Consider the following 26,238-nt stretch of genomic DNA (forward strand, 5'->3'; position numbering starts at 1 on the left):
TATAGTAAATTTAGATTATTTATAAATATTATTTTTATTAGTTTTTTGGGTGCACCTAATTGTTTGCATGCAAAAAAAGCACAATTCCTTCCTGAAAAATGTGAGCTGGACTCTTATCTCTCACTCTGTCTCTCAACGTATATGTATATATTATGTTTACCATTCTGTAGATTCTTATCTCACACTCTCTCTATGTACATGTATAAATATTATAGAGGTTTGGAATTCCTTAAATCTATACCTTCATTTTTTATGTTTACACTTAGTATCAGAAGCCTGGGATTGACAGGGGTCTCATCAAAGAGAACATCTAGTGCACCACTGTTGTACCACTATTGTTGCCGCTCCATTTATAATTATCATCACTGTCATTGTTATCTTTGTTTGGTTACCCAGTATTCTTGGAACCCCCACCCATATCCATCTATATCTGGTTTCTTGCAATTCATACCTAAGTTGGTTCATTTTCCATCTGCTTACTTACACACAAATGTCTCCATCATCCATTTTAGTTTTCACCCGTGGGAACTTCCCGGTTTGACATTAATTTCATCTAATATTCGATAGAAACTGTCGCGCTCGCCATGCATCATGCATTCATCAAGGGCCATGAATTCTGAATTCATGTAATTTTATTCTTCAGGTCCCCTTTTCGGGACCCTGATCACGAATTTAGAAGTTTTTACTCACTCTAATTTCCCTTTCCATGAAATTTATCACATGATGTTAAAATTTCAGTTTTACGACGTATTCTTTTCTCATAGATAAGTTCATTGTGATTGAAAAATGCAATCTTTTCTCTTCAACGCAGTCAAGATTAGGATTTAAAATTTCGTTGAGAAGTGTTTTATTGTGATTAGGATTTAAAATTTGGCATCAAGATTCTTCAAAATAGTGCACTGAAATCTAGATTTAAAATTGTGATTAGGATTTTTTTGTGATTAGGATTTAAAATTGGTTATATCAATTTTTGTGATAGCTTGCTTCGAAATGTATTTATTGTGATTGACTTTTTTAAACTTTGATTGCAAGCTTAAAAAGGGCATTAAGAGTCATCGCAATTGGAACTAAAATCTAGAGCGAGAAAGTAAGTCAAGTCGGTTGATTTAAATTTGTATGATAGGCAGTTTAAAAAGCTTTAACACTTTAGTTATAAATTTCGATCAGGCTTAAGAATCATAGAATTGTAGCAATTAGTTCTAGAAAGAGAAAGTGAAAAAATCTGTTTGTGAAATTTCAGTGGTATCTAGTTTTTGGAAAAAAATTTGGTGATTAGGAATTCAAATTACGCATCAGGAGTCTTCGACCTAAGCTTGAAGAATCTAACGAGCAAAAGTAATATGTATTGTTTATAAATGTGGTGTGCTTGTTTATGCTATAGATATGGAATCCACATCTGTTACCACTCCGAAGTCAACAGCTGGAGCCACGGTGTCTGAGTCTGAGGAGTGCGACGTGGTGGAGATCGATGACAACGTGTCATCTCGAAGTGGTAAGCGCAAGCGGTCTAAAGTTATAGACCATTTTATAGAACTCGGCCCGGACGAGTATCAGTGTACGTTGTGTCTAGCGCAAAACCCCGATCATAAGGTCATTATCAGGTGGAATAAGAATAAGAGCACGAACGTGTTCTGGAGACATATAGAGAAGGCGCATCGCAAAATTCACGATCAACTGAAGGGCGTCCACAAGAATCAGAAGAGGCTGTTCGAGTATGACTTCCTGTCAGCGAAGCTTTACTTATGTGGCATCTCCACGGAGCGCACGAAGGAAGAGTTTGTCCGATTCATCTGCGACAATGATCTTCCGTGGCGACTTGTGAAGAAGAAGTCATTCAGAAGATTATGGTACTATGGGACACAGTTGGTTGGCGACGTCCCTGGCCCTGATGCAGTGAAAGCAACGGCGACTGCCATGTATACAGAAGTCCGATTAAAGCTAGTAGAGATGTTCATTAGAATTCATAGCGTCTCACTAACAGTGGACGTGTGGACGTAAGGAAACAACCTCTCCTTTCTAGGGGTAACCGCCCACTGGATCGACAGCAATTGGAAGCTGTGCGATCTACTACTTGCAATCCGGCGGATCAGGGGGTCTCATTGTGGCACAAACCTGGCGAAACTCATTGTGGAGGTTGCATATGAGTATGGGATAGAGTCGAAGCTCTGTGCCATTACGACGGACAATGCGTCTAACAACAAAACTAAGATGGCGTCGATTGTAACTCAACTGCGTTCTGTAAATCCAGATTTCACTATGGATAGGCATGTACCGTGCATAGCACATGTTCTGAACCTTGTAGTCCAAGCCAGACTAAGGATCATACGTAACCCTGAAGCACAATACGTGTTCGAGATCTTCGGCCATATGTTGCGTTGCGGACGAATGAACTCATCGACTCACAAGGTGACGAATTCAGTTCACCGACTTATGCACCCTTGGGAGTAGCCGTATCACGTGTCAGAGCGATCGTCAACGCCATTCAGGGGTCCACACAGAGGATGGAGAAATATGTAGATATGTGCAAGATGTTTGAACTTCCTAACGCGAACAAGATAAAAGTGGACTGCCCGACACGATGGAACTCCACATTCAAGATGTTAGAGCATGCTCTTGCAAAGAAGGACGTGCTAGACCATATGGCGGTCAGGTTCCTTGCCACACCATGTAAGGACTACGCACTATGTCAAGAGGACTGGGAATTAATAGAGGAATATATCGGTATCTTGGGGCCAATTTCTGCGGGTTCCGACTACATATGTTCGGAAAAGAGATTGTCGATCACTGATGTGACGTCGTTGATCTCAGACCTCAAGTTCCAACTAGAACATGCTATGGCTTATGCCGGGTCTACCTTGGACGACGAGCGGAGGGAGGCGTTGCGCTCCGCCTGCTCTGCAATGTATAATAAGTTGATGCAATATGCAGATGTCATTTGGGCCAACAAGACTATGGCGACCGCGGGAACCCTGGATCCATTCTCAAAGATAGAGGTCGTGCATCCGTCGTTTCGTGAAGGCGTGCTTTCATTCATCAGCATTCTTCTCGACAGTGCGGGTACAACGAGCTCAACAGGGTGTGATTCAGAGCAGGATGAGGGAGCTGGAAGACACCGTCTGAGTCAGTTCGCATCCAGCAAGCGACAGTATATTCGTCCGGGCAAGTCTCGATGCCCATGTGCATCACCTCGGCAAGAGCTGGAGAAGTACCTAAATATCCCATGCAGTGAAGAGGAAGACAGTCCACTATGCTGGTGGAAAGACGTTGGAACTCGGTACTTCCCGAATTTGACAAAAATTGCGTCCCAATTTCTGGCCGTAAGCCCAATAAGTGCACCAGTAGAACGGCTATTTTCCATTGGTCGGGGCATCACCACATACCGTAGAGGTCGCCTAGATGCATACAGCATAGAGACATTGATGATGCTCCGCGCATGGTTCCGCCGCGCAGAGAAGCACTTGTTTGACTCAGAGGACGACCTTGACGATTACGACAGCTCTTCGGACAGTGAGTTACATGACATATTTTGTTCTACCATATTTTTTTCCTAACTTGCTCCTTGCAATGTGACTGGCTGACAGCGTAACAACGGTAAAAGAGGAAGGTGGCACACCGCTTTAGGTCCCTCTCCATTTACAGTAGGTCAGTCTTCTAAACCGGCTTGCTTCTTCTTCGTCTTCGTCTAGTCCTTATTTCTTACTTTCCTCTGCCTCCTTTCTTATAAGTTATCTCTCACTCTAAATGACTCTCTTTTATCATTTATATATGTCTCTCTTCGATATCTGTTTCCATCCCTTTCTACGTAGCTTCCCATCTCTCTAAATCTCTTGCTATCCATGCATATCTCTACTAACCTCCATCTCTAACTCTCTGTGTCCGTTCCTCTTATTTTTCCTTCCTCTACCGTAATTTCTGTATTCTTCTTCTTCCTCTGCTTCACATCCTTTTCGTCTAATTTTTTTCATCTCCTTATTCTTCTTATTTTTTGTTACTTTATTCTTCTCCGCGTTCTTCTTCTAATTTTCATCTTCTCCTTATTCTTCTTCTTCTTTTCTGGTATTTTCTTCATCTCCTCTTTCTTCATTGTTTTCTGTTATTTTCTTCTGCTCCTTATTCCTCTACTTTTCCTCTAGTTCTTCTCCTCCGTTTTCCTCTAATTTTCTTCTTCTTCGTCTCCCTTTTCCTCTACTTTTTCTCCTGTTCTTCTCCTCCCTGTTCCTCTAATTTTCCTCTTCTTCGTCGTCTCCCTTTTCCTCTAATTTTCCTCTTCTTATTCGTCTCCCTTTTCCTCTAATTTTCCTCTTCTTCTTCCTCTTCTTTTTCTTCTAATTTTCCTCTACTTCTTCCTCTTCGTTTTCTTCTAATTTTCCTCTTCTTCTTCTTCGTCTCCTTTTTCCTCTACTTTTCCTCTTGTTCTTCTCCTTCGTTTTCTTCTAATTTTCCTCTTCGTCTCCCTCTTCCTCTAATTTTCCTCCTCTTATTCGTCTCCCTTTTCCTCTAAGTTTCCTCCTCTTATTTGTCTCCATTTTCAATCTCCGGTTTAATACTTAGCATCCCCAACATCTGATTTGTTCTTCTACTACTACTACTATCACCGCTGCTTCTACTCTGATTTAATTCTTCAATCTCTGATTTCTTCTTCTACCACTTTTAATTCTACAATCTCTGATTTCTTCTTCTACTCATTTTAGTTGTTCAATAGCTGATTTCTTCTTCCACTCATTTTAGTTGTTCAATAGCTGATTTCTTCTTCCACTACTACTAATTCTTGAATCTCTGATTTCTTCTTCTTCGTCTCCCTTACTTGTATTACCTGCAGGGTTTTCAACTCAACGGCGACTGCTTTTGCGCAAGGGCGATGGATGGGGGCACAACGTCCGCCTCAACCTTCGTCCCAGTTCCTCAACAACGATTTCATTTTCTCTTTCACCCACGCTTTTCTGGACCTTGTTGTTCCAACATTTAATCTTTTTTTATGTGGGGAAAACTTTGGAAGTTGACGTGAGTTTTGGTTTCTTATTTCTCTAAATCTTTTTTTGGAGTTGAAGTTCAATGCCAGCTTCAGGTAAATGAAATAGTAAATAGAATAATGTAAATTACTTTTAACATAATAAATTAATACTAAAAATGAGCTGATGAGCACAATTTGATGATAATCAACCCATTACCCATATTCCTGTTCAATCTCCACGACATTCTCCCAGGAGGTAAAAAATTTCTTTTATCATAAATTAATAAATAACACAATTTATTAATAATCAGACTATCTATTCAAGAAAAAAAAGTAATACAATTTTTCGTGGGAAAAAAAGCGGAAAAAATTCGTCCATTTCGACCGTCCACTGTCCGGACATCCCGGACGGACAAAATTCTCGTCCAATGGGAAGAATTTTCGTCTCGTCCGGGGTTATCCGGACGAAACTTCGTCCTGGATTCGTCCAGGGACGCTGGACGAGACGAAAACTTCGTCCCAGGACGAAGCCTTCGTTTCGTCCGCGTCCCGGAAGTATAAGCGCAGTAGAGTCATTTTTTCGATCAATTTCGACTGTTGAAATCAGATCGATCGAATCTCCAGATCGATCTCGAACAATCAAATTGTTCGATCGAGAAACCCGATCAGTTTGGATGGAATTGACTTCTGATCGTACGAATCTTTCGATCAAAATTTCGAACGATCGGATTCGATTTCAACCCAGATCCCAGGCACCGAGCATGAATGAATCTTAAGAATTCGCTTTTTTTTTGCGCAATTTTAGCGCGATCAAGTATTTATTAATGCACCCTATAAATTCCAAGCTCAAAGACGGGATTTTTTACTAAAAGCTGTTCCGATACAACAGCAGCCCCTCAAGAATCTCGGAAAGTCAACTTCTTCTTCTTCTTCTTCGCCGCAGATTTAGCCATCTAGATCCCAAAAAGGAAATCACTGCGTCTCCAGTTCATCATCAGTTCATCATAGTCATCATCAATGGCCCACGAAGAGCAGGAGAAGAGAGAGCTTCTCTCAACCTCGTTCGCCCAGGTACGCATGAAATGTCTTCAATCGAACCGGCCCACTACTAAATGATTTATTTCATGCGAAATTCGCATCTTTCTTTGTTTTCGATCAAATGGGTTTTCCTGATTTTCAAATGTAAACCCATTTATCTCCTCGCAGTTCGTGGAAGTTCTCATACCTGCCAAATTCGCCTCTTTCATTGCTGTAGATCAATGGGTTTCCATGAATTTGAAATATAAACCATCTATCTTCTCGCAGTTCGAGGAAGTTATCATTCTCGCCAAATTCGCCTCTTTCATTGCTATAGATCAATGGGTTTCCCTGAATTTCAAATTCAAACCCATCTATCGGTTTGTGGTTTCGCTTTCGTGCCAAATTCGCCTCTTCCTTTGTTGTAGAGGAAGTGAGTTTTCCTTGATTTTAAAGTTAAACCCATCTATCCTCTCGTAGCATGCGGAAGTTCTCATTCCTGCGTAATTCACATCTTTCTTTGTTCTAGATCAAATGGGTTTTCCTTGATTTTAAATTTAAACCCATCCATCTTCTTGTCGTTCGTTGAGGTTCTCTTTTCAGTGAAAGTCGCATCTTTCTATGCTGTAGATCAAATGGATTTTCCTGAATTTCTAATTTAATCCCATCTATCTTCTCGCAGTTCGTGGAAGTTCTCTTTTCTATCATGTTCGCCTCTTTCTTTGTTGTAGATCAAATGGATTTCCTTGATTTAAACCCATCTGTCCTCTTTTAGCATGTGGAATTTCTCATTCCTGCATAATTCACCTCTTTGTTTGCTTTAGATCATATGGGTTTTCCTTGATTTTAATTTTAAATCCATATATCTTCTCGCAGATTTTGGAAGTTCTCATTCCTGCGTAATGCGCCTCTTTCATTACCATAGATCAATGGGTTTTCATAAATTTTAAATATAAACCCATGTTCTTGCAGTTTCTGGAGGTTCTCATTCCTGCGTAATTCGTCTCTGTATTTTCTGTAGGTGAAATGGGTTCCCATAATTTGAAATTTAGTCCCATGTTCTTGCAGTTTGTGGAAGTTCTCATTCCTGCGTAATTCGTCTCTGTATTTGCTGTAGATGAAATGGGCTCCCATAATTTGAAATTTAATCCCATGTTCTTGCAGTTTGTGGAAGTTCTCATTCCTGCGTATTCGTCTCTGTATTTTCTGTAGATAAAATGGGTTTCCCATAATTTGAGATCTAATCCCATGTTCTTGCAGTTTGTAGAAGTTCTCTGCAAGAGCACAGAGAAGACATGGCGTTTCGCTTTAGGAACGACTGCAGGATGGGCTTTAGAACAGATGAACAGATCATTGCGTCATGGACTACCACAGGGCTTCTTCATCGTCGCCGTAAAGGAGGGGGAAGAGCAGGTCGTCTTCGGCCCATCTGCTGTTCTATCGCTCTTCGGCCATGGATGGAGACTACAGACTGTTACTGATGAAGGTAGAATTTCCATTGAAAATCAGACATTTCTTCTTGATGTGTGACGTTCAGGTTGGTTGTTGGTTTGTGGATGACACGTCACAACCCATCTTCGATTTCAATCAGGCCGATTGATGTTGATGACAATGTTTACCGTTGACGATTTTCTCCCACTATGTTGATATTAACTTAGAAAAGTGGTTTTAATTGATGGGTTGACTCTGATGCCGCATCATTACTTTACTCTGGTGCCAGATCTTGGAGGAAGAAAATCTTCGGGAATTGCAGCTGCCGCATCAGATAAGGTCAGCTGAGTCCACTATTGATCGATTTGTGATACCCAGGTTGTGGATTTCTCCTTTTCTCGGAGTGATATCTGATTTTTTTTGTCAATTGTATCCTTTTCGACTCCGGGTTCTCTAATTTTTCCTGGTTTTTTGTTTAAAATTCTACTTTAACACCATAGATCAGGTATTTTAAACAAAAGTCCTTTTTGTAAAAGTACTTCAATTACGGAAGTTTTTAGCGTGTATGATGTAGAACCAAACTCGTCAGGATACTGAAATAGTTAGAGAGAGAGTAAGATGAAGAGAGAGAAGAGAACATACTGAATTAGAGGGATGGTATCTCTTCTTATTATATCCGATTTTTTCTGTCAACATTGTATTTTATGGATTTGGGTTCATGTTTAATATATAGTTCTTTAATTTATTGTGGTCCTTCTGCATTTTGGTTCATTTCTGCTCATTAGTATTTTTATGCAGATGGTATTTTTAGACTATGGGCCAGGTACTGTCTTCAGAAAAGAAGTTATGTCCAAAATCATGAGGAGACTGAAAGAGAAAGATGAGGAGAGATAGAGAGAGAGAGATGTAGAGAGAGGCAAGGAGATACAGAAACAGAAATTATATTTTCTTCAGATAATATCATAATTTTTTTAACCATGTTGTTTCTGCATCTGGGTTTATTTATAATCTTCAAAAAAAATTATTAAAATGCTATTTTTAGAGTAAAGTCCAAGTCATACATTCATATAGAAAACTTTTGATTAAACTCTTCTGGTTCCGGAAATAGAGAGAAAGAGAGAGAGATAGGGAGAGAGAGAGAGATATATAAAGGACATGCTGAATAAAGAGATAGGTATAGAGGGAGATTGAGTTCTTCATTTATGCAAGAACTAGGAAGAGGTTTATAGAAGAGAGAAACAAAACTCAAAATTTTGGGCAAGGTTTGTTTCTGTCTACTCTTTTATGATTCGATAGGATCCATGCCCGGGGTTGGTTTTCTAAAAATTATGATCCATGATGAGGTTCATTCTTATTTGTGCTTGAAGCAAAGGTCTCGGTATATGATCATCAAAGGCTATGAAAACTATATTTGCACTCAAATTTTCTATCGTTTGCGTTCATTAACTGACAAATACAAGTCTATAACTTTGATTGGTGTATGAATTTCTTGTGAACACACCAGCTTGTTGATAGGGCCGATTCTCATTTGGGCCGGAAGCCGAGAGCTCCATATATGATCATCCAAGGCTCTAAGAACTATACTTATTCTCAATTCTCTTTTTTTCATTCATAAATGATTAAAAGAAATTTTGAAAGATTCATAGATGATTAAATTCCAGTCTAAGACTTTGATTGTTAAATAAACTTCAAGTGAAATTCCCATTAAGTTAACCTCAGTTTGGTTGGTGCAACTGCAGTTTGTGGAGGTCAAATGCAGCAGCACAGGAAAGGTTTGGCGCTTTGCTGCAGGAACAAAAGCAGGATACGCACTTTTACGAATGAACCAGGAGCTGGAGCTTGGGCTTCCTCTAGCTGTGGGCATCGAAGGAGTCAACGATGGAGAAGGATCGGTCAAATTTGGGCCTGATGCAATCCTAATTGACTATGGTCCAAGATGGAGCTTCAGGACAGCCTTTCATGAAGGTTTAACTATTTGACTTGACTTTACCCTGTTATGATACATGAATCACATGTTATCATTTACTCTTGGAGAAAAATCTTCTATTCATTGAAGAAAAATGAATCTCTTGTTATAATTGGGGTGTTGACCTTTGAGTTTTTTAGGTTATGGACAAACAAGGTCAACTTCTGGAAGTCAATCGGTAAGGGGGGGAACCTTGATTTTTCCAAAGATTGGCAAAGCCATTTTCCTTAAAAAGTTTTTATTATGTGCAGGATCTATCACAGAAGGGGGTTATCAAACCAGATGGAAGTTTCACCATGCAACACATCACCCCAGAGTACATTGGTAGGATCTTGGTAGTGACCTTCTTTTTGTTCTTGTTGGGAGGCCTCTTGACCCTCTTTCTGGAGTTTCTCCCTGACCTGCTGTCAATTATATCCTCACTTACTTGATGGAGAAAGAGAGGAGTGTGGAATTGTGAAGCACTGCGATGCACAATTACTTCAAGACCTCCCCATTTTTTGGCTCTCTCGCTTAAACAATAAGCTGAAATGGCACGATTGTGTAATATTTAGAATCAGTTTCCATCTGAGAAACTTAAAGTTTCAGGTGCTGTACAGACTTTATTTCTTTTTCTTTTATGGCAAAATCACATCAATATCCAACTTTATGTTATTTACTGCTATGATGGGCTCTGCTTAACCTAAACTGGCAAAACTAATTGCAAATTTGGTACACAGCCTGGTCGGCTACAATCAAGAGAGATGCACCTAATAATGCATAATTTGCAAATAGATGATGAAGATGATACTCTTTGATATTGAAATCCTTGACGCAATTTTCATAGAAACAATGTTCAACAAGCTTCAGCAATGTGCTCTATTTACTGCAATGTTGGGCTCTACTTAGCCTCAAAGCAGAAAACCAATAATGAATTAAGTACACTATCTGGTGGGCCAAATCTAGAGAGATAACATTGCTATGCGTAATTTGCATGTGGATAATGAAGATGATACTCACTGATATTGAAATCCTTGACGCAAATTTCATAGAAACAATGAAAATAAACTTTAGCAAACCAAATTTGCTTTTTTTACCGCTATGTTGGCCTCTGCAAAGCCTAACTCAGAGAAGCAATAATGAATGAAGGACACAACCTGGTAGGCCAAAATCAAGAGAGATATACTTTAACATGCATTTTGCAAATGATTGATGAAGATGATTTTCATGGATCATATTTTTTCCCGCATGGATGATGAAATTCTTAAAGCAACGTTCATTGAAACTATATACAATATACTTTACATTTGTTTCTCTTCTGTAATATGCGAAGATTACATCTATATCGAAATGAATAGAAATTAAACGTAAAAAAACATGCTCTCGAGCAAAAAGCTATAGAGACACTTTGGGATGCATTATTTACACATGGATCATGATGATGATGATGACGACGTTGCCGATAATGGTGAATGTTCATTCAAGCTATGGTGCCAGAGCTTTGGCTGTAGATCTCTTCTGCATGAGCCGTTGTTACGTACACCACATCAATGAGGGAGCTGTGTGTCCGCCCATAGAACAAGTATACAAAGACTCCAATCACCATCCACACGGAAACCCTCAGCCATGTACCCCCGCTGGGAGAAAGCACAAGGAAAGGTTCAGGGAACAAACGAGAATTCAGTTGATCAGTTGAACTAACGCAAAATTTTAATCTGAAGATGATGATGTTTTGATAAGAAGCTCACCCAAGGTTCATAAGCAGGTATACGTTGATCAGAATGGAGCCAATTGGCAGCAACGGAATGAATGGGCAAATAAATCCTGTTAAAATTTATATTGGATCAAAAATCAAAAGAAAATAAGAAAACGGCATTCCTTGATACGTAGAAAGACAACTTTCAAATATTTTTGGAGAGAGAGAGAGAACCTCCTGCATGACCAAAGCTGTGGCGGGCATCATCCTGATCGATCCAAGACAGCACAGCCAAGCCAAACAAGAGAAGCAACCCCCCGGCAACACATGCGGTGTACCTTACAAGGCTGCAAGCAAAGAGGAAGAGAAATTTTCCAATTAATTTTTTTCCCACAATTAAAAAAAAACTCACAAATAACTTGAGAGAGAAATAAATTTAAAATTAACAGTAAGACCTTGGTAAGAAAGCAGCTGAAACAGCCGAGGTAAGGAGAACGGCTCCAACACACACAGAGGCTATACTGGTAGCCGCTTTCTTCCTCCTCTGCTCTTCTTTTACTCTCTCTGCATTGAGCCACCAGACACTCAAAATTAAATCTAAATTTCAGAAGAATAAAAAAGAAACTATATTTTTGTCTTATTTTTCTTTTTTTTGCACTTGTGGAGAGAGCTGGCCCACTTACTCTTCTCATAAGTCAACATTACCTTTGACGTTTTCTTTCAGGATGAGAGGGAACTCGGTGGACCCCTCCAGATCACTACTGCTGGAGGTTCCCTCAATGACCTTCTCGACAGAATCATCACCACCCCTGCTGCTGCCCCCACCGCTATAGCGAGATGAGACTGACTCATGGAATGCTGTGGGCAGTGGCACCTCATCAGGCGGCACATATCGCAGAATCAAGATGGAGACAGCAACGACGGTGAATGCCAGGAGCGTTCCCACGCTCACCATCCCTGCCAGCTGGGAAACATCCATGAAGAAGGCCAAGACAGCGGCACAGATGCCTGTTGCAATGGTTGACTTTACGGGGACTTGAGTCTTCTTGTTGACTTCAGAGAAGAACGGAGGAAGCAGCCCATCTCTCGCCATCGCCATCAGAATCCTTGGCTGCTCAAATGACAGACACAGAGTATGAAGAAAAGATTTATTAAAGAGTATAAGAAGATGAGGGTCTGGGCAGCAAGGACCTGAGGGAGAAGAGAACCCATCAGGGTTGAACAGAGAGCAAGAACAGCGCCAGCTGTGATCACATAACTGTATTTGAGAGTCGTGTGGGTGTCAGGGATGATCACAAGGACGAAAGATCATATTAAGTAAAAATTAATCAGACAGGCTACTATCAGACAGGTCCGATTAGGTAAATAAATCAAACTCGGATATTATGAGGGAGAGAGAGGGAGATGGAAATAGAAAGTGGGAAAGATATAGAGAGTAAGAGAGGAAGGTAAGGAGAGGGAGAGAAGGAGAGTATGAGAGAGATTGACAGTAAGAGTGGGAGGCAATGAGAGAGAATAAAAAAGGGGGATAAGAGATAGGGAGAGAAGGCAGAGATATAGAGAGTGAGATAGCCAAGGGTGAGAGAAAGTGAGAAAAACATAGGGGGAAAAAGAGAGGAAGACAATTAGCTTGAGTAGCAGGAGTCCAACAGAAACGGATCGCAAAATAATGTGCCCTGTATTTTTAATATTTTTTTTCTTCAACTATCATTCTAAATTAAGAATAAGTATGTAAGATATCAAATTTAAGTAACCAAAACATTTTTAAGCTGACACAGATTAAGGCAATCCAGCTTATTTTTAAAGATAAGGCTATAATTCAATCGAGTCGTCTTGATTTCCTGTATGCTAAAAAAAACTTTGATGAAGGCAGACATCAAGACAAAAGAGATCATCAAAACGATCAAGACGGCCAAAACAATCAAGATGATTGTGACAATCAAAGACAATCAAGAAGATCCAGATGTTCAAGACAACCAAGACGATCAAGACAATCAAGAAAACCACGATGATCAAGACAATCAAGAGGAACAAGATGATCACGACGATAAAAAGATCAGGACAATCAAGACGATCCACATGATCATGACAATCAGGATGAGACTTACACGGCCCATTGAATGCCATGGCTTGCAAACGCAGAAGAGATGGGGGTATCTGGGTCCATGGCAAAGTATGGAACCAAACCAACGATAACCACGGAGACAAGCATGTAGAGGAGACAACATATGGACAAAGACAACCCAATGCCCCATGGTAAATCGCGCTGAGGGTCCTTCACCTGCATGTTTGGTCATCTCTTATGACATAAAACCCTAAGTAGAGCTAGAAATTAGAGACATGGACCAAATGCCAGACCTCCTCAGCTGTACTGGCAACTGAATCAAACCCAATGAAAGCAAAGAAAACTGTGGCAGCCCCAGCAAACATGCCATCAACACCGAAAGGAAAGTATCTGAAACCCCAGAAGAAAGAATCAAAAACCCAGTATCTTGATCCAGTATCTAATAGAATGAATCTGAGTTTTCCATACCCGCTGGAGAGAGAGTAACCCACCCAACCAGTTTTAAAACCAAGGTATCCACCAACAATGATGACAAATATCATTACAAATACATTTGCAGTTGTCACAATCCCTTGGACAAATATACTCTGCAGTGCAAAGAAAGGTCAAATGAATAAATTAAGGAAAAAAGTACAATTTTTTCAGGTTATAATTTCGAGGATAAGTCACCTCTTTTATTCCAACACACAGTAGAGCAGTAACCACTAGAACGAGGAGCGCAGCACAAGGGTCGACAACGACATCCAACCATGGAATATGAGCTCTAGCGATGATATAGGGCAGTTTATCTTGACCCCCGAAGAAAAGTGCCTGATATACCAATTAAGATGTTTCTATTTAGAGACAGTATGATGATAATATTACATATATATGACTAATCATTTTTTTTCATGAAAGATATGATGAAACATTATGCAAACTTGGGTGTCATTTTCTGACCCATAGAATTGTTGAGAATTGAATAAATAGATTTACTCTACCATATTTGGTGTTATTCCACGAGCAACAGCTGAGCCACTAATCGTGTATTCTAAAAACAAAGCCCAACCAATCAACCAAGCAACCCTGGAAAAGATGAGATGTTTTAGAAAATTAGAAATAAAGGCTAATTCCTAATGGAGGTTTCAGTAGAAACTTCACTCTTTACCAACACAAAACGCAATAAATTTTAGAAAATTACATACAAAGGCCAATTCCTAAGTGGAGGCTAATATGAAGATAATCACCATTCTCCAACATTAAAGCAAGAAACTACAGAAAACAAGGCATCGAAGCAGATGGCAGGGGTGAATGTGTCCTCCGACGAGGCACTTTTGGGCCTCCGTTGGTGACCGTAGATACAGGAGCAAGCTAGATTGGGGGAGACTCCTCGCGGTGCTCTGGGAGATATGGTTACATTGTAACGAGATGGCATTCAAGGGGAAGACAGCTTCCGTGGGGAATGTCATTCAGGACGTTAAGGCACTAATATTTTTTTTTTGGTTTGGAGGGAGGTGAACAACAGACCATTTTGGTCGGTTTGTATATGGATTGTATACAGCTTTATATTTTAATAGCATCAGGTTCACCGTTCGAGGTGGTCTTCCTTATTTTCTTCAAAAAAAAAAGTATAGAAAACAAGAAACAGAGGTTAATTCAGAAATGGAGGCTGCAGTAAAAAAGACCACCACAAAAACAAGAAATTTAGAATATTAGAAATACAGGATAACTCATGAACCAAGGGTCCAGAGAAATAATCACCCATTACCCAACACAGAGACGAGAAAGTTTGGAAAATATGAAACAGAGGTCAATTCATGTTGATGAACACACCTCTGTTTCTTTAATTTTTACATGTATACCCCAAAACCTAAGTAATTGTGTAGATGTTCACGTAACCCTTTTTACCATCGTATCTCATAACTAGTGAATGTGGATCACCCTGACGAGTAGTCGAACCGACAACAAGGACAGAATTAGGGCTTTTGTCCAAGGAATAAGGTATCTAATTTTTGTCTCTTTCTTCTGCTCTCCTCTCGGTGCTACTGCATCATGGAGGCTGCCCTTCCACCGAGACTCTCTATTCCTTGTTTGATGCTCTACGTTCCTACAATTCCTAATAGAAAGCTCCAGTGAAAGTAATCATCTTTCTCAAACCAACGACAAGAAATTTCAGAAAATAAGAGAACGAAGATAATTCCTAAATGGGGGAAGCAGCGAAAAGAATCACTCTACTCCAACACAAAAAGACAATTAACTTTAGTAAATCATAAAGAAAGCCTGATTCCCAAGTGCAGGCTCCAATGAAATAATCACCGTTCTCCAACACAGAGACAATAAATTTGAGATAAATAAAAAACGCAGATTCCTAGATGAATGTTTTACTGAAAATGATCACACTTCCCCAACAAAAAGACAAGAAATTTTACGAATTAAGAAAATTAGAAGTTCTTAATTGAAGCCTTCGGTGAAAATGATCGCCTGCCTCCATCACACAGACAATAAATTTTACATAATTAGAAACAAAATTATAGAAAAAAGAGTAACAATATTTTATTAAGATTGAAAAAATATTTTGGAAAATCCTTTAGAGAATTAGAAACAACATTTCAGAAATTTAGAAAAAGAGGCTAATTCCTATAAGGAACAACAGAGAAAATGATCACCCTTCTCCAACACAAATATATGAATAATGATAGGCGCTGCCGGCAGAGGGACACCGACTAGCAAGCTCAGCATAGCAAAAGGCTGAAAGCGCAGCAGCTATCCCGGCAATAAGGAACGAAATAGTTAAAGCTGGTCCAGTGTGCTCCCTAGCAACAGTTCCAACAAGAACATAAACTCCTGCTCCAATGGTAGATCCAACCCCTAAAAGTTGAAGAAAATAATATTGGCTGAAAAATCAGGACAGATATTACATGAATTAATAAATTGTAAATCATCATTATGGACCCAATGACCTCTCATTTGCACAAATGAATACTCAAAGGTGAATGAGTAGTTTCCTCGAAAAACAACGATTCAATTGGGAAGAGTTTGAAAAGATGGATCTTGCGGATAAAAGACAAGCTCACAGATTTATACAAAAAGTAAGAAAAAAAAATTTAAATGAAATAAATGGGGACATATTTTAAATGTACTTGAAGATTAGGTTTCTGTAAAATCCCTACTTTCAGGTACTTTTTTTTCAATAGTGAAGACGATGTTAGCATATATAAGAATCATTTCACATATATGACCGAGCCTAATTATCGCTTCTCAACAAAATTAAGATTGTCACATTACTTCCATCTAATAAGATGATGGTGACTATGATGATGAAATAATTGATGTTCATCCCTCAATTATCAATTAAGTTATTCTAAAATGAGAGTGACTTTATTGTATTCATGCATCATTACATCTCAACATGTGCCTAATTATCATTCTTTCTGCAAAATCAAGATTGCTACGAAGGATTTTGTATTCAATGATTTAACGTGAAATTGGCTCGCCTCCAAGGAGACGATGAAAAAGAATAAAATGATATCCTACGCCTTTAATTTTAAAGTTATTTATTATAAAATGAAGGTAACGTCCTGGGGCTTATGCATCGTTCCATCTCACAGGGGAAAAGATTGCTACAGAGCAATTTGTATCTAAGAGGTAATGAGAAATCTGCTCCTCTCTAATGTGACGATAGTGATGAACAAGAAAATGATGCTCTAAACCCTCAATTTTCTAGCAACTTATTCTAAAATGAAGACGATGTTATCTGAATCGAGCATCATTACATCTCGCCAATGCTGAACTATTATTTATAGCAAAATCAAGAGTACTACGCAGCATTTCCTCTCTAAGAGGTAATGAGAGATCTGATCCCTTCTAATATGTTGATGGCAATAATGAAATGATGATGATGATGATGATAATGAAGGATAGAAAAATACTCTATCCCCTCAATTTTCAAAAAATATAACACTAAAATGACGATGACGAGTTAGTATACATATGCATCATTACATCTCACCCAGGGCCCAAATATCACTTTTCAGCTAAATCAAGATTTCTAAAAAGCATTTCATGTCTGTGAAGTGATGAGAGATCTGGTCCCTTCCAATACGATGACCATGATAATGATGATGATGAATATGATGAGAAAAAAAAACGATAATCTCGGCTGGTGCCTACTTGTCTGTTTTTTCTGCAAAATCAATAAGCTGATCAGATATCTGCCCCCCTCCCATACAACAACATTGATAATGATGACAATGATGATGATGATGATGATGATGGTGGTGGTGGTGGTGATGATGATGATGATGACGCAGAAGAAGAAGAATTTACCGATGGCGATGAGCTGGGGAACAGAGAGCGCCTTGGCGAGTTGATGATGACCTTCAGCTCTATCCCTGTGGGAGTCCACCTTCTTCCTCCTCATGAGAGAACGAACTCCCAACGGCTGATCCACCTTCACGCCCCCCCCTTCAAACCCCATCTCAAGCTTCAACAGCCCCGACGACCCTTTTCGAATTCCACAAGATTGGTGATCAGAATTCACAAAAGACCGCTCCTTTTCATCTCCAGAAAGACCTTCTTCAACAATTCAGACCCTTCGAATAAATACAAAAGAATCAATCAATCGATCGATCCCTTCTCCATACCTGGGCCCTCCAGAGAAGCGCGAGAATTGCTGGCCCTTTGATTTTACTCTGGTGGGTAAGAGGATGCGATGATCTCTTTGCCGTGCAAGCAAGTGGGTCTTCCACCCTTTTCCTCCACAGGGTCAAGAACAAAGAGCCGAAATTTTCTGGTTTCTTGTGGGGACGGGGACTTTAATGGCTGGGAGATTGAATAAGGTTGAGGATTGAGATAACCCAGAAGTTCATCGCCATTATTGGAGAGATGGGCGAGATGTTGAGGCGGGAAAGCTCCATCCTGGCCATTGACCCATCCGAAAACCGGCCAGGAGGAATCTTGTGCGGAGGGCTCTGATTGGACCGCCGCAAGAACAATTCCCCATTTTGCACAAGGTTCGTTTCTATTTTACTTCTTATCATACAATAAGATAAGATAAGATAGAGATAGAGATAGAGATAGAAATAGAGATAGAGATAGAGATAGCGATAGCGATAGAGAGAGAGAGAGAGAGATAGGGATAGAGATAGAGATAGAGATAGAGATAGAAATAGAGATAGAGATAGAGATAGAGATAGAGATAGAGATAGAGATAGAGATAGAGATAGAGATAGAGATAGAGATAGAGATAGAGATAGAGATAGAGATAGAGATAGAGAGAGAGAGATATAAAAAGGGGGAAAAGGGTCTCTCTCTCTCTCTCTCTCTCTCTCTCTCTCTCTCTCTCTCTCTCTCTCTCTCTCTCTCTCTCTCTCTCTCTCTCTCTCTCTCTCTCTCTCTCTCTCTCTCTCTCTCTCTCTCTCTCTCTCTATCTATCTCTCTCTCTCTCTGTCTCTGTCTCTCTCTCTCTGTCTCTCTCTCTGTCTGTCTCTCTCTCTCCCTCTCTCTCTCTCCCTCTCTCTCCTCTCTCCCTCTCTCTCCTCTCTCCCTCTCTCTCCTTCTCTCTCCCCCTCTCTCCCCCTCTCCCTAGCGCTCTATCTCTCTATCTCTCTTTCTCTCCCTCTCTCCCTCTCTCTAGCTCTCTATCTCTCTATCTCTCTCTATCTTTCTATCTCTCTCTCTGTTCTTTCATTATACCATTTGGGGGAAGAGGTAAGGTTTCTCTCTCCCTCTCTCTCTTTCTGTCTTCCCTCTCTCTATCTTATTCATTTTATCCTGATATCATCTTTCCACCCACTTGATTTGTCACCATCCAAAGTTGATTATTAATTTAAGGAAATTCAGTCTGAGACGACATCTACGAAAAAACATTATTACTTTCTGATATAAATAATTATATCATCAACGGCAGGTGTTCCAATGGGAGGATAACATTTGGCTTCTAGAAGATGGATTTCATGGTAAGCATTGCATCATAATTTTTATGTTTATAATGATTATCATGATAAAATGTAAGGGAATAAGTGATGGGTAATTCGTAAGGTTCTTGACCCAGTCAAGGTTAAGCGGTTAGATTAGGATGACCAGTCAACAAAGCCAAAGTCTAACTGGCCCCCTAACTAGACAGGTTAGATTTGCAAAATCATGGGTTGATTAGGCCAACTTGGCATATCTACAGACAACCACGTATATCCGTGTTGCACTCCCATTTCCATCCAATATTTTGGAAAAGGTGTCTTATTGATAGTCATCAAATGACCATAATTGCATGTTATTGATGTTTAAATTGATCTACTGCACTTTTACCAGGATTTCCCTTTTTATTGATTTTATGGTATTTAAACATAGCTTTCTGATATTAATTTCATGGATAAAATAACTTTAAAACTCATAAAATATTTGTTTAGAACTATTCAAATAGTTTAAAGGGTTTATTATATTTTTTAATTGATGTTCTGATTTTCTGAATTTTCTAGTATTTTATGAATTTTTTTGAAGTTAAATTCATAAGGAAAATAAAATTTTGTCCTTTTCCTAAGTTATCATCACTGATAACCTAGGTTTCCACCATTATGCACGCCACCTTCAACTCCATTTTTTGTTGGTGTGTATCCACTCAATCTTCATTGCACCAGCGACGGTAAAATCGTCAACACACTTCTCCACTTCGCAGCTTGTCGGCATGTATTTGCCATCATCTCCGTTGCAATCAACATTGTATCTCTTTCATCTTCTCCACTCCACTTTATTCCATCTCCGTCTATCGTCACCCAACGCTCTCAAAGCATCAGCTAAGATATTTTAAATTACAATTTTTCAATTATTAAACTATATTTAAATTCTCCAAATTATTATAATTTTTTTGAACAAATTAGGTCAAATAGGATAAATATTTTCTGACCTCCCTATAATTATTATAAATTATATTTCCCTAGTTTATTTTCTTTAATTTAATTTAATTCCATACATAAATATAAAAATCCAAAAAAATAGAAATTAAAGATGAAATTCACTTATTCAATACTTCCTCCATGTGGAATCGACCCTTACTTACCCTATCCTTGTAAGGGAAATTATAAATATTTTTGTATAAAACAGAAGCCTTAAACAATGTACTTAGCCCTAATGTATGGTTCATCACTTATTGGAAACTTTGTTGAAAATAATACAGAATTTCAGTTGTCTTGCTATACCTCTCATAGTTGAATCCACAAGTCATCTTATCTCATCATAAAAAATCAACCATTGGTATTTTGGAGAACTTATCTAACCTTCTATACCGTTGGAAGTTTTGTTATTTTTTGTGAATATTTTAGCTAGTTTTAGATATTAAAAACATAAATCTCATAGATAAAATAAGTATATACATAAATTTTCTCCCAATGCAGTAAATAAGACATTTGCTCTGTATTTTTTACTCCTCATTGCGACTTATCATGGAGTTTAAAATGTATATAGTTATTATTATTTTCATCGTTACAATGACTTTCCCCAAATAAATGAAGTAATTAGGTACAATTGATTTTAAGATGTACCAAAAAATCCATTCTAGATTTCTCCAGCTATCTTGAGCTTTGGATCTCGTTCCATTTTTTTAATTCACTTATGATACTTTATGGCGGACTCGCAGTACTTCAGCCTCAAAAATATAAGCCAAGCATTCTAATTTTATCATGTTCATATCAAATCCAAATAAACACATAATAACCTCCCTAAATCCAAATAAAAGACCATTCACACTGAAGTATTTTGAGAATTATCTTACATTATTTATTTGATTTCAAAGTATATCAAATAAAACTTTCATCTAATAATTATTTCAAAGTATTTGTGCCTAATCAATTTAATGATCATGAATTTCACCTTGGATGAGAGTTACTAGTTCTTAATAGACTCACATTCATCAAAGACCCCATCTCATGTGCTATCTATGAATTTATTTACTAAACGCATTTTCTCATGATGTGGTGTCGGTGCTCAACAAGCATACAGTTGTTTAATGAAATTTGAATCTGTATAATACAGTTTTAATGAAGTATAAGCACAATCCCTGTGCCAAAAAGCTTTAAAAAGTATTGAAAAATTTTAAGTATCATGTATTTACAACTTTATTATTCATTAAAATATCAAATTATCTTATTTCTATATCAAACTAATTTCAGGGAAATAAGGACCCTGTTAATAAAAATTCCCAATGATATTAACATTTTAACCATAATTCAGCAGTACCTGAAAAAATGTTTTCAAATAATTCCAACATATTAGAAAATATTTTGATTCTCTTATTCTGGGACATCTATTAATAATAAAAAAGTTTTCTAACATTTCAAATCTGTCGTCAAGAGAAAATTACAGAGAACAATTTCATAATCACTAGGTGTGTGATAACACACTATTTTTCAATAATATAATCCATTTTACATGTTTATTAGGACTGAAATTATTATACTTGTTTGTTTTCAGGCCTTAAATAGTAATTTTTGTGATATTCTGAATTTATCATTTTAATAATATTAATAAATAATTATTTGACAAGGATTCAAAATAAAATAACTTATATATTTCATAATATATTGAGATTTATTATTATTTTTATTTATTTGAATTATACAAACCATAAATATTTATGAATTGTCTTGAGGTTTTACCTTGAATTAGCTTCTCTCCACCACCCGTCACAATAGCATTATCTTAATTCACCGATGGTTGAATTTATTGATCTGACCGTGGCAGTTCTAGCATGTAGGGACATGCCCTTAGTTGGACTCATGTTATCCCAAGAAGTGCATGTGGTGGGAACACAATATCCAGCGATTAACATTTCCAAAATTCAACATGATATTCATAAGACACAAGCACAAGTCACAATGATTCAGTCGCCGAGAAAGGGAATAGCTCTGGCATGGGGCTGCAATTTTCAGCACCACTTTTCACCTTTATTTTATTATTGTTAAAGGCTAATTACTGTGAACTCATTCTCAAAGGTGCATGTCAAAGAATAATCTTGAGATGTTGAATTCACAGACAATCATTGGTCCAAATTTTGAAGAAGTGAATGAATCTTAAATTAGGCTGTTGTGGCGATGGCACATAGAAGAGAAATAAAATAAAGAAAAACAGTGGCCTTGCGTGAGCTGACATCCAGTCGTGATATTTGACAATCCAGAAGGATTGTATTTAAAATTTGAGGACAGATTTGTCATGATGTCGTTTATGTATCCATGTCCTAATGTTCTTACTATCTTCTTAATCTCTATATTAAAAATGCCACTTGTCCATTAGCTTGAGGGTGATAGGGGGGAAGTGACTATATGATTTAATATATATTTAGTTAACATAGACCAAAGATGATGAAAGTTAAAGTGAGTACCACCATCACTAATAACTGCACTAGGACAACCAAATCTGTAATAAATGTTCTACTATGAGTATCACTTAATGTTATATTATATTTAGTGGACATTTCCTCTACCCATCTAGAGGTATAATCATTCCTATAATAATGTATTCATATCCATAAAAAAATGGAAATGGGGCCCAAAAATCAACTCCCAAGGATCAAACATTTTGAACTCTATAATGGGATGAAATGCTATGCAATAATTATTCTTAAAACTACATCCTGGTAGTCTAAACAGCTGAACAACTCAAAATCATCCATAAATAAGTTTGTGCTGGATAAGCCATTTTTTAACAATTTAGAAGCAGAAATCATGTGCGCATAATGACCTCTACATTAGGTGGAGTGAATATTTTAGTATGCTACTTTTCTCTTCCTCGATCATGAATCTTATAGCACTATATACTCCTAAATGAAACCTTTATGGATTTTCTGGAAAATAAGACAGCTTTTTTCTACCACTTTCTAGAGCATTTTTTCCAATTATCTATTAGTAAACCTGTTTCAAGATAACTTGTATGTGGGTCCATAGTGTGTTCCTACTTAGAATCTCTAGCATCTGCTCATCAGGAAATGCATAAGGAATAAGAATACGTAATTCAACTGATAATATTGAAAGATTATCTACTACTAAATTACTTAATCCACTCATATATTTAATTTCAATATATAAATCTAAAAATAGTAAAATCCATCTCATGAGCCCAGGTTTTTCTTTCTTGTCAATAAAAAAGTAATTCAGCATGATCATGTAATGTTATTAATTTATGCAGAAAAATATGAAAAGAATGTTTATAAATACTAATTAACCGAGAATTTTTTTGATAGTGTAAAAATTCACTGAAGCTTTTCCTAAGGTCTTGATAGCATAATACGTGAGCACCAACTTGTAAACCCTTTGAACAAAAAATTTCCCTGTGGGTAATCAGAAGTACCATACATCATTTGAAAATAAGATGCAGATGGTGGTACCCTCATCATGTAACTCCATAGATTTTTCATCTTCAAAATGAACCCAAGTCAAGGAAGTGATCAGCTACACTAGTAATGAGAAATGTTTCAAGATTCAAGCGCTTTACTCAGTCATCTTCCCATATATCACTAGTAATGAGAAATAGTATTTTTATTGTCATCTAAAAAAATGTGCAATATTCATCTTCCCATAAATCACTAGAAAATTTCTTTCATTTCAAAAGTCAACACCTGATAATAATTAATTTTGGAATTCACTCATCCCATTTCTCAGTGAATGACAAAGTGAAAGGCCAAGTTCTTATTACAGGGCTACTTAAGGTTGGTATGTATCATCTTATGGCTCTATTTGTCATGGCAATGGCCCTACTAGGAGAAATCTAGAAATCTAGCATCAACTACTTTGACATGTGCATTTTGAGATTTTCAAAACAATATCAAATGATATGGACTTCCAACCGATCATCGATAACTTCACTGTCTTTGTTATTTGTGTTGTTTTTCTAATATTCATCTATTGTGTTTTCCTTCACATATCCTTTCTAATATATGATTTAATTTTTATAATATTTATGGATGATTTTAACAAATATACGTGGCTATTTCCAGATTTATTGACATCCATGAAAGTCATTATATACTTGAGATGGACATCAAGTTATCCAAATTAAATATCACTATATGATTCTACATTAAAATTGGTATGGCTGATCATGTGGCCATTAGTGTGGAGACACCAAGGAAAGATGGTGAGTGATCTTTAGATAAATGGTTCACTAAAGTGATATGTATGAATCCCTCAATGGTATTATAACTAAGCATCAATGAGGTTGATTTATGTCAAAGTTGTGTAAGTGGCCCATGGACTTGAGACACCAAGGAATGTTTACGGTCAACCATGTTTGGACTAAAACATAAAAATCCCTGACCATGAGATCCAAACATGTCCGAGCTCTCGCATAGCCCAAAATACACAAAGGTGATTGAGTGGTCAAGGGGGGATTGCCTGCCCTTGATAAAAGAAGAGATTGAATCAATGATGAAGATATATCAAATCCTTGGTCAAAGTAGTAGGGATATTGTATAAAGTGCTCTCCAATGATTCCTCTTACATACTAGTACTCACTGAATGATGGATTAGCATTTGACACTAACCATACTCTAAGTCATTCTCGAGTCTCGCATGGACAAGGCATTATACATATATGGTAACCGATGATGGTGAAGGCTGCATAAGAGAGTTGGAGCACTGCTCTAACTGACACCATATGGGGTGGAAACTTAACCTATCGATTAGGTTAAATCCATCATTGATTAAATAATCTATATATTGATATCATTAGTTAATAAGTTTGGCCGAGAAATGTTTTCAGGCCCTTAATACACAGGCCTATAGAGTCACACACATAAGATCAAAAGACGTTGGAAGATATACTTTATTAATAAGGAATTTTATGAAAAAGTTCCAAATAAGTATAAATTGGGGGAACCCATTTTAGGTCCCCATGCCAACCAAATCTGGACTCCCCCTCCTTTCTTCTCAGTTTTCACTCTTTATTCATTCACTTGGAGAGTCTTGGTGGTGATAAAACGAACAAAATATTTAAGAAGAGTTTGAAAACAAGAAGAGGAGATCCAACAGACCCTTGATCCTATGGATATGTCTGGAGGTCATACATATGAACAGCTTGAAAGGACTCTCCCAGGGAACAATTCAAGTGTGGAAGAAGTTCCCCACAAGGTACGCAGTGTTTACTTCATTTTGGAGATCAACTTAAAATTGATGTTCACATTTTGCTGAATTGAAAAGTGTTTTCAAGATCCAAATCATAACCCCATAACTCAACACCTTATTGATAAAAGTTATTTCCATGGCCCAAAAGACCTTAAAGAGCTATAAATATATCAATTTTTAGATAGGATATTAGTTTTATAAATTAATATCATATTAATCATTTTCTCTATGCTAATTAACAAAATCTGAATTTTTATGAATTATATAAAGGGATTTATTTTGATTCCACTGGACATTATCAATTTAAAGACAATTACACTCATATTTTTACCTGTATGATATTTACACTTATTCTAATGACCAACAAGCCTGTCGTGTGCTATTGAGACTGTCGTTTGAGAAAATGATTTGTTTGGATTTGGAGAAGATAATATGGTCATCCTCACAAGTGACATTGTGAAAATTATCTTTTAAATACTCAGAGAACTCAAATTTTAAAATTTTTGAATTAAAATTTATAAATAAAAATAATTAAGAGAAATTTTTTCTGATGTTAAAATTGTCCGATCATTTTTCTGATTTTTTTCGTGAATCTTAAAAGCATGTTTATATCCGAGATTATGATTTTTGACATGATCGTATTCACCTACCAATTTACATTTACCACCTCACTTATACCTTATATTTGAAATATTATGAGGGAAAAATCAGAAAGCACCAGCGTTGTAGAAAAAAAAATCCCACGTCAATTTTTAAATATAGGGTAAACTACACATGCATATTTACAATGAAAATTATATTTCCTATTCAAACCATCTAATAATGCCATTTTATATGCATCTTGCATTTACTGTATTGTTTCCATGCCCATTTTAGTGGTCTATAAGGTCAAGAAAAATATCGAGAGAATGTTTTGTGGAGAGAGAAGTGCGATGGCAAAACTATGTTATGATTTTATATGGATTGTGTGTAAATTATGCAACGAGGTTATGGATGAAATTGTGTTTGATGTTTAATCTATTTCTCAATTTCAAGATATATCATCATGTT

General features: G+C 37.4%; 2 protein-coding genes and 1 long non-coding RNA gene across 5 annotated transcripts; 2 read left to right on the forward strand and 1 right to left on the reverse strand.

Moving 5' to 3' along the window:
- The first annotated feature begins 5,800 nt into the window (after window positions 1-5,800).
- LOC144702706 (maltase-glucoamylase, intestinal protein) lies at window positions 5,801-10,027 on the forward strand. The gene is made up of 6 exons (XM_078574718.1): window positions 5,801-6,022; window positions 7,229-7,454; window positions 7,689-7,738; window positions 9,139-9,364; window positions 9,506-9,543; window positions 9,617-10,027. The coding sequence occupies exons 1-6, from the start codon at window positions 5,969-5,971 to the stop codon at window positions 9,794-9,796; spliced, it is 774 nt and encodes a 257-aa protein (XP_078430844.1). The 5' UTR covers window positions 5,801-5,968; the 3' UTR covers window positions 9,797-10,027.
- A 578-nt stretch (window positions 10,028-10,605) lies between these two features.
- LOC144702705 (cationic amino acid transporter 3, mitochondrial-like) lies at window positions 10,606-17,864 on the reverse strand. 2 transcript variants are annotated; one of them, XM_078574717.1, is made up of 14 exons: window positions 17,728-17,864; window positions 17,411-17,587; window positions 15,751-15,952; window positions 14,086-14,170; window positions 13,775-13,915; window positions 13,574-13,692; window positions 13,399-13,495; window positions 13,149-13,321; window positions 12,232-12,298; window positions 11,746-12,151; window positions 11,496-11,604; window positions 11,275-11,387; window positions 11,093-11,168; window positions 10,606-10,981 (listed from the first exon to the last, which is right to left on the reverse strand). In XM_078574717.1, the coding sequence occupies exons 2-14, from the start codon at window positions 17,559-17,561 to the stop codon at window positions 10,825-10,827; spliced, it is 1,896 nt and encodes a 631-aa protein (XP_078430843.1). In that variant the 5' UTR covers window positions 17,562-17,587; window positions 17,728-17,864; the 3' UTR covers window positions 10,606-10,824. The 2 variants fall into 2 exon arrangements, with proteins under 2 accessions (XP_078430843.1, XP_078430842.1); XM_078574716.1 differs by lacking the exon at window positions 17,728-17,864 and having other exon boundaries at window positions 17,411-17,696.
- Window positions 17,865-17,962: 98 nt separating this feature from the next.
- LOC144702707 (uncharacterized) lies at window positions 17,963-19,868 on the forward strand. 2 transcript variants are annotated; one of them, XR_013581338.1, is made up of 3 exons: window positions 17,963-18,096; window positions 18,993-19,041; window positions 19,621-19,868. It is a non-coding gene; the product is annotated as an uncharacterized LOC144702707 (long non-coding RNA). The 2 variants fall into 2 exon arrangements; XR_013581339.1 differs by having other exon boundaries at window positions 19,642-19,868.
- Window positions 19,869-26,238: the final 6,370 nt, after the last annotated feature.

Source organism: Wolffia australiana, chromosome 4 (assembly GCF_029677425.1).
Source record: "Wolffia australiana isolate 7733 chromosome 4, ASM2967742v1".
NCBI classification, from domain to species: domain Eukaryota; kingdom Viridiplantae; phylum Streptophyta; class Magnoliopsida; order Alismatales; family Araceae; genus Wolffia; species Wolffia australiana.